Source organism: Aquarana catesbeiana, linkage group LG07 (assembly GCF_042186555.1).
Source record: "Aquarana catesbeiana isolate 2022-GZ linkage group LG07, ASM4218655v1, whole genome shotgun sequence".
Taxonomy (NCBI): Eukaryota; Metazoa; Chordata; class Amphibia; order Anura; family Ranidae; genus Aquarana; species Aquarana catesbeiana.
The window spans coordinates 34,445,640-34,453,280 of NC_133330.1; the positions used below are offsets into that span (position 1 = coordinate 34,445,640).

General features: G+C 40.0%; 1 protein-coding gene across 1 annotated transcript; it reads left to right on the forward strand.

Moving 5' to 3' along the window:
- The first annotated feature begins 1,583 nt into the window (after positions 1-1,583).
- On the forward strand, positions 1,584-7,227 carry LOC141102858 (IgGFc-binding protein-like). The gene is made up of 3 exons (XM_073591888.1): positions 1,584-2,769; positions 4,470-4,687; positions 6,898-7,227. Exons 1-3 carry the CDS (start codon positions 1,584-1,586, stop codon positions 7,225-7,227), a joined length of 1,734 nt encoding a protein of 577 aa, XP_073447989.1.
- Positions 7,228-7,641: the final 414 nt, after the last annotated feature.

Genomic DNA, 7,641 nt, shown 5'->3' on the forward strand with positions numbered 1-7,641 from the left:
GTCCTGTCCCTGCAGCTGAAAAACACCCCCACAGCATGATGCTGCCACCACCATGCTTCACTGTTGGGACTGTATTGGACAGGTGATGAGCAGTGCCTGGTTTTCTCCACACATACCGTTTAGGATTAGGCCAAAAAGTTCTATCTTGGTCTCATCAGACTAGAGAATCTTTTTTCTCACCATCTTGGAGTCCTTCAGGTGTTTTTTAGCAAACTCCATGTGGGCTTTCATGTGTATTGCACTGAGGAGAGGCTTCCGTCGGGCCACTCTGCCATAAAGCCCTGACTGGTGGAGGGCTGCAGTGATGGTTGACTTTCTACAACTTTCTCCCATCCCCCGACTGCATCTCTGGAGCTCAGCCACAGTGATCTTTGGGTTCTTCTTTATCTCTCTCACCAAGGCTCTTCTCCCCCGATAGCTCAGTTTGGCCAGACGGCCAGGTCTAGGAAGGGTTCTGGTCGTCCCAAACGTCTTCTATTTAAGGATTATGGAGGCCACTGTGCTCTTAGGAACCTTAAGTGCAGCAGAATTTTTTTGTAATCTTGGCCAGATCTGTGCCTTGCCACAATTCTGTCTCTGACCTCTTCAGGCAGTTCCTTTGACCTCATGATTCTCATTTGCTCTGACATGCACTGTGAGCTGTAAGGTCTTATATAGACAGGTTTGTGGCTTTCCTAATCAAGTCCAATCAGTATAATCAAACACAGCTGGACTCAAATGAAGGTGTAGAACTATCTCAAGGATGATCAGAAGAAATGGACAGCACCTGAGTTAAATATATGGGTGTCACAGCAAAGGGTCTGAATACTTAGGACCAAGTGATATTTCAGATTTTCTTTTTTAATAAATCTGCAAAAATGTCAACAATTCTGTGCTTTTCTGTCAATATGGGATGCTGGGTGTACATTAATGAGGAGAAAAATAAACTTAAATGATTTTAGCAAATGGCTGCAATATAACAAAGAATGAAAAATGTAAGGGGGTCTGAATACTTTCCGTCCCCACTGTATATGTAAATTTACACCCCTATATAAATACCTGAAATAAATAAATAAACTTTTATCTTTTGTGCAAATAATGCTGCTTTAAACTCCCTTGAGAGTTGGCCACATGACCAAAAGCCAAGGAATATGATCACACGATTCCTACTAAAGAAGAAAATTAGCAAATCTAAATTTTGTTTCAAATGGCTGGGCTTTAAGTCATGTGATCAGCAATGGGAGGAACTTGAAGCTGCATCTTGTCCTGAAAAGCTGGTTTTATCCTTTTTTTTTTTTAATTCAATGTATATCTTTTTTTATTCATTTTGGCAAGATTGTTAAAATATCTTCAAGATAACATTTGAGTACAGGTCCAATTTGAAGGAAGCTGGCATCCCATTTTTTGACTGATCGATATATCTAAATTATTTGTTGGTGCACCATGTTATGTTTCCATTCTGTGTTGACCTAGTTAAAATTTCAGTTGGGCTCAGACTTGTGTATTTATTATGATAATCTATTGCTTCTCTCATCAGTAACACTTGTTGGAAAACTTTTCATAATTCCACAGGACGGGCTCAGACAAGATTTGTAACAGTCTTCATGGAAAATTTGTATGTTTCCGAAGCTACAACATTCCAGCTGTATCTTGTCACCTACGATAAACCAGCCACAGTCACTGTAACAGTGTCCCAGCCAGAATTCAACCAGACCATACACATCGAGAGGGACAATTATGCCCTGGTGACCCTCAACTATAACTATATGATAACAGAAAAGCATGTGACTTATAAGGCTGTTCTGGTCCAATCAGACGCTGCTTTATCTGTGTTTGGTTTTAACAAAGCCCATGACACTGCTGATGCCATGACCTGCCTACCTGTAGAAGACTTGGGCACAGAATATTACATATCAACCCCTGCATCAGGAACAGAAAAACAATTTGCTGTGGCCAATGGTCTGGAAGATACGGCTCTGGTCAATGTAACCGTCTCAGGATCAATCGTGTATAATGGTGTGGAGTACACTAAAGGACAATCTTTTTCATTTAGTCTCAGATACCAACAATCAATTCAGTTTCAAAGTTCTTCTGACCTGACTGGCACCAGAATCTCATCCACGGTTCCAGTAGCAGTTTTCAGTGGTCAAAAATTTTTGCGCGGGATAATCTCCTCCTGTGATAACTTGGTTGAGCAGTTGTATCCTGTGTCTAAGTGGGGACATTTTTTTGTTTTGGTGCCTTTACTGAATCACGCTCAAGATTCTGTTACTGTGGTAACATCAAGTTCTGAAACCCGAGTGTTTGTTGACAGCGCAGTGGAACCCAGGGAGCACTTCATTGAGAATGCTGGAACCCCTATTAGGATTAGTTTGAAGGAAATGTCTACCATTAATGCTTCTAAACCTATTATGGTCACCTATCTCCTTCAAGATCAGAACCCTGGTGCTGTAGTTGCTAATTATGACCCTTTTTTTGTTACCATTCCACCTTCTTTAGTAACAAGAAGTTCTTATAAATTTGTAACACAAAAAATATACTTCAACTATCTTTTGATTGTGACTCAGGCAACATCAGCTGATGGGTTTTACCTGGATCACCGACCGCTGAATCTGTATAGTTTTTCCATACAACATTTCAGAGGTTACAGTGCATTCAACGTCTTTTTGGATAAAAGTGAAGGACAACATGACGTTTATCATGACTCCACACCCTTTACGATTTATGTCTACGGTCTTGAAAAAGCTACTTCATATGGATACTCGATGGGCCAAGAAACTATATATCCAGGTAGACATTTTTTAAGTCAAAGCAGAACTAAAGGTTCATCCCTAGAAATGTTTGCATGCCAGGCTGAGGCATTTTGTGCCATATCAACTGCTGTATGGGTAAAGCTGCAACATAAACTGCCTTCCTCTTTTGAACAGGAAGGTAATTTATGACCAGGGAAATTAAAGTGATGGATTTTAGATTCTTTAATGGAGTTTGATGTCAAAAATCTAAGAGAATTTCTCTCTCTTACACTAAATGCTCTTAACATTTTTGTTTATTAATTTAATAACAGCAGCTTATCTTTTTTTTTTAGATTGATATACTTTTTATATACTTTTTTAGTTTTGATTAGAGTGGGGGAGGGTTAGATCCAATGTCAGGTTTTAATTGCTTAAAAAACATGAGCGGACGGTATCCGCAGTTGGTGTTGCCCTAATTACAATAAAGCTCCACCAGTGCCAGGAATCAGTGCTCACCAATGCCAGCAATTAGTGACCACCAGTGGCACCTAATAGTGCCCACAAGTGCCACCAATCAGTGCCCATTAGTGATGCCAGTCAGTGCTGGCTATCAGTGCCGCCCATCATTGCTGCCCATCAATTCCACCCATCAATGCCCATCAGTGCCCATCAGTGCTGACTATCTGTACCACCTATCAGTGCCCATCAGTGCCACCTCATCAGTGTACATCAGTGAAGGAGAAAAATTACTTATTTACAAAATTTACTGACTGAAACTAAGAAAAACTTTATTTTTTTCAAAATGTTCAGTCTTTTTTTTACCTAAGAAATAAAAAACCCAGCAGTGATTAAATACCACCAAAAGAAAGCTCTATTTGTGTGAGGAAAATGATAAAAAATTCATATGGTCACAGTGTAGCATGACCAAACAATTATCATTTAAAGTGTGACAGCGCTGATGGCTGAAATTGGCCTCGGCAGGAAGGGGGTAAAAGTGCCCTTTAGCTAAGTGGTTAATCTGCAGCACTGTTATTTTCTGTAAAGAGAAATATGGCTACCTGGAGGTGTTCTGTACACAGAATGTGTACAGAACGCCCCCCAGAAACATCTTTTCCTGCATATGTGATTGGCTCACTGATTTTCCCAGACGTCTACACTAAGATACAAGTCAGATTTCAGGCATCACCGGAAACAAAAAGGTCATTTTTGATAATATACTTTGAATAGGAAATCACATCTAAAGGGATGCAGGCCCAGCATCTTTCCTCATTAGAACCCTGCAGGCGCACAGCTGATTGATAATTATGAAACAACTCCCATTAGACTCACATGGGCACAGAGAAACACACAGGGATTTCCTCAGAATAGCAAAAGGTGGGAATTTGCAACAAAGTTTGTTAAAGTCCTTGCAATGTACATAGATCACCCAGAGGGAATGTTTTTTTCTCAACAAAAGTGGAGTTACTCTTTAAACAATATTGCTCTCGTTTTAGAATTAACACTTTTAATTATTGTATTATTTTAAAATTGTTTATTCGTAGTGCACCATGTACTTTATAACTCTATTGTTGTTTATTGGTGGTGCTGTATATATGTATATAGGTTTATTGGTTTATTTTTATTCACATACTCACACATGCATAACAGCACAGTTTATTTATTGTTTTTCCTTTAGAATGAAATCAGCACTAATTATTTACATTGATTTATATACATTACCTACTTGGGATTTCACTTGGCAGTTTGCTTTTTTGTCAGATGAATCTTTGCCAACACCCACAGAAGGCTCAGAACCAGAGGGAACACTGCATTGTCTTTCTAATGGTGCTGAATATCAGCTTCCTCTCAGTATGGTGGTTGAAGCCCACCTAGATGTGTCTGATATACACCTCGAAGACCCACTGTGTCAGGCGGTGGCTGAAGAAGATTTTGCTTTTATTCAAATACCATTCAGCGAATGTGGATCCAATGTTCTGGTGAGGTTTACTGAGCTCTTACTACCCTGCAAAATAACAGATTCTCTTTAAAGTGGACCTCGCGGAAAAATGCAAGCACCATTTATTAGGTCTGGGTTCCCTCCTCCTGTAAAAAATGCTGCATGATAGTACTTCAAGAACATATCCGTATACTAAGAAGTTAGATCATATATTTACATCACCTCTGTCTTCTGCATTGTAAGGCATAATGTCACTATCCTTCTGGAAAGATACCCAGGAAATGCTGATTAGCCTAAATCTTGCGAGAAGACATTTTTGAAGTACTATCATGCAGCTACTTTTACAGGGGGAGGAGACCCAGACCTAGTAAGCAGACCATGAATTTTACTGCATATTTCACTTTAACCACTTCAGCCCCGGAAGGATTTACCTCCTTCCTGACCAGAGCACTTTTTGTGATACAGCACTGCATCGCTTTAACTGACAATTGTGCGGTCGTGCGACGTTGCACCCAAACAAAACGGACGTCCCCCCCCCAACAAATAGAGCTTTTTTTTTGGTGGTATTTGATCACCTCTGCGGTTTTTATTTTTTGCGGTATAAACAAAAAAGAGCGACAATTTTGAAAAAAAAGCAATATTTTTTACTTTTTCTATAATAAATATCCCCAAAAAATATATTAAAAAAAAACAAATTTCTTTCGCAGTTTAGGCTGATATGTATTCTTCTACATATTTTTGGTTAAAAAAAAACGCAATAAGCGTATATAGATTGGTTTGCGCAAAAGTTGAAGCGTCTACAAAATAGGGGAGATTTATGGCAAATTTATTATTATTTTCTTTATTAGCAATAGCGGCGATCTGCGATTTTTATCATGACTGCGACATTATGGCAGACACATCGGACTCTTTTGACACCATTTTGGAACCACTGTCATTTATACAGCGATCAGTGCTATAAAAATGCACTGATTACTATGTAAATAACACTGGCAGGGAAGGGGTTAAACACTAGGGGGCGAAGTGTGTCCTAGGGAGGTGTTCTAACTGTGGGGGGGATGGACTACCACTGACATGACAGCAATCACTGCTCTCGATGACAGGGAGCAGTGGATCTCTGTCATGTCACTAGGCAGAAAGGGGAAATGCCTTGATTACAAAGGCATCTCCCCGTTCTTCCGCTCCGTGACACGATCGTGGGCATGGCCACGGAGTACACGGCGCAATGGCGATTTAAAGGGGACGTACCTGTACGCCCATTTGCCCAGCCCTGCCATTGTGCCGACGTACATCGTCGTGCGCTGGTCGGCTAGTAGTTAAGCTAAATTGGACTAAATCTTAGCACAGTGAGAATATTTTCTTTAATATCACTAGCAGATAATGTAATGATTTTTCTTCTTGACTTGATTTCTGCATTTGCTTTGTTATGCCTTTAACTGAAAATTCCATGTATTGGATATAATGTATGTATATCTTCTTCCTTATTGCATGGATTTATCATATAAAGTTTGAAGTTTACAGTGTATGTAAACCCTCACCTTGTAAAACCACCCATTCAGTTTAAAATAGAAATGAGAGGCAAAACATTTGTGTATAGATATAAAACAAAACATTTTAAATACCCTTTTCCCCCCATTTTTTAATAAGTGATCATATTCCCTCTGTTCTCAGTTGCACGGAAAGGTCAGGGAGGAGAAACAGCAGCACATTAAGCTTCCCAGTAATAGGCTGTGCAGGGGGTATGTGTCAGCAGATGTCTGATCATTGGAGGACAGCACACTGAGTTTCCAGCACAGCTAGAGAACTGACCACGCTCTACTTTCATGCCTAGCGTTGTCAGTTTTTGATTGGAAAGCAGAGGACCGGCAGGAACACCAGGGATTTCACACAAAGGAAGCAACACAAAGAGAACAGGATACCTTTTCATGCAAGTACATGGTACAGCAGGCACATATCAAGAATATGAAATTTTGGGTTTACATATTCTTTAAGTGATGCCCTTAATAGGCGACCAACTTGAGTTATTAAAGATGCTAATTTTCGAGATTCCTTGAATCTCTTTTCTTAGGCTTTATAAACCTGAAGGCATTCCCCAAGCTTACATCTTTAAAAACTTAAGTTAGCCTATAAAGGTTACCACTTTAACCCCAATCTTTGTGCATTAGTTGATGACTAACATGGTACAATACTCACTCCTATCTACTGTGTAATTTGTGTCCAGTCCATAAAACTTTACCCATGTTCTTACAGAGTGAAGATGGAAAAACCTACTATGAAAACACAGTCTATGGAACAATCCCGAGGACCAGCATCCATCGTATCGAAATCCCAGTGAAGTGTGCAATGCAAATGAACGAGACCCTTGGGATGAACCTTCACCCTAAAGTGACTGACGTAGTCTCTCTAGGTCACTATAATGTCTCTCTGCAACTCTATCCATCTGAAAAATTCAGTGACCTGATAACAACGTATCCTTATGAGGTTGACATCCATGGACACTTGTATGTAGAATTTAAAGTGGTGTCCAGTGACCAAAGTCTGCAGATACTGTTGATAACTGTAAAGCTTCTCCTTCACTAGAAGACAATGAGCAAATCTATAGTCTCATCCAACAAGGGTAACTATCCTGTACATAGTGAGCTAAAGCTTCACTTTGTTTCTTATGTTTCAGCATTTTGATCCTTTTGCGTTAAATTCCCTTTTCTCCTTAGATGCCCCCAAGACACAACTTTGCAGACTTATACAGTTTCCGACCAGAGGCTACAGCGCTTCAGTCTCCATGTTTTTAAATTTAACAGCTTGGAGGAGGTATACCTGTCCTGTAATGTCATTGTCTGCCATAATGGAAGCTCTCCAAATCGCTGTACACAAGGGTGCCACAATCCAAGGCACAGACGTGACACGCACCGCTCTCCAGTACATATGGCCGCAGCCCGGTTGTCTCAGGGACCCATTGTGTTTAAATCTGGTGAGCTTTTCAGTTTGATTTTAAGT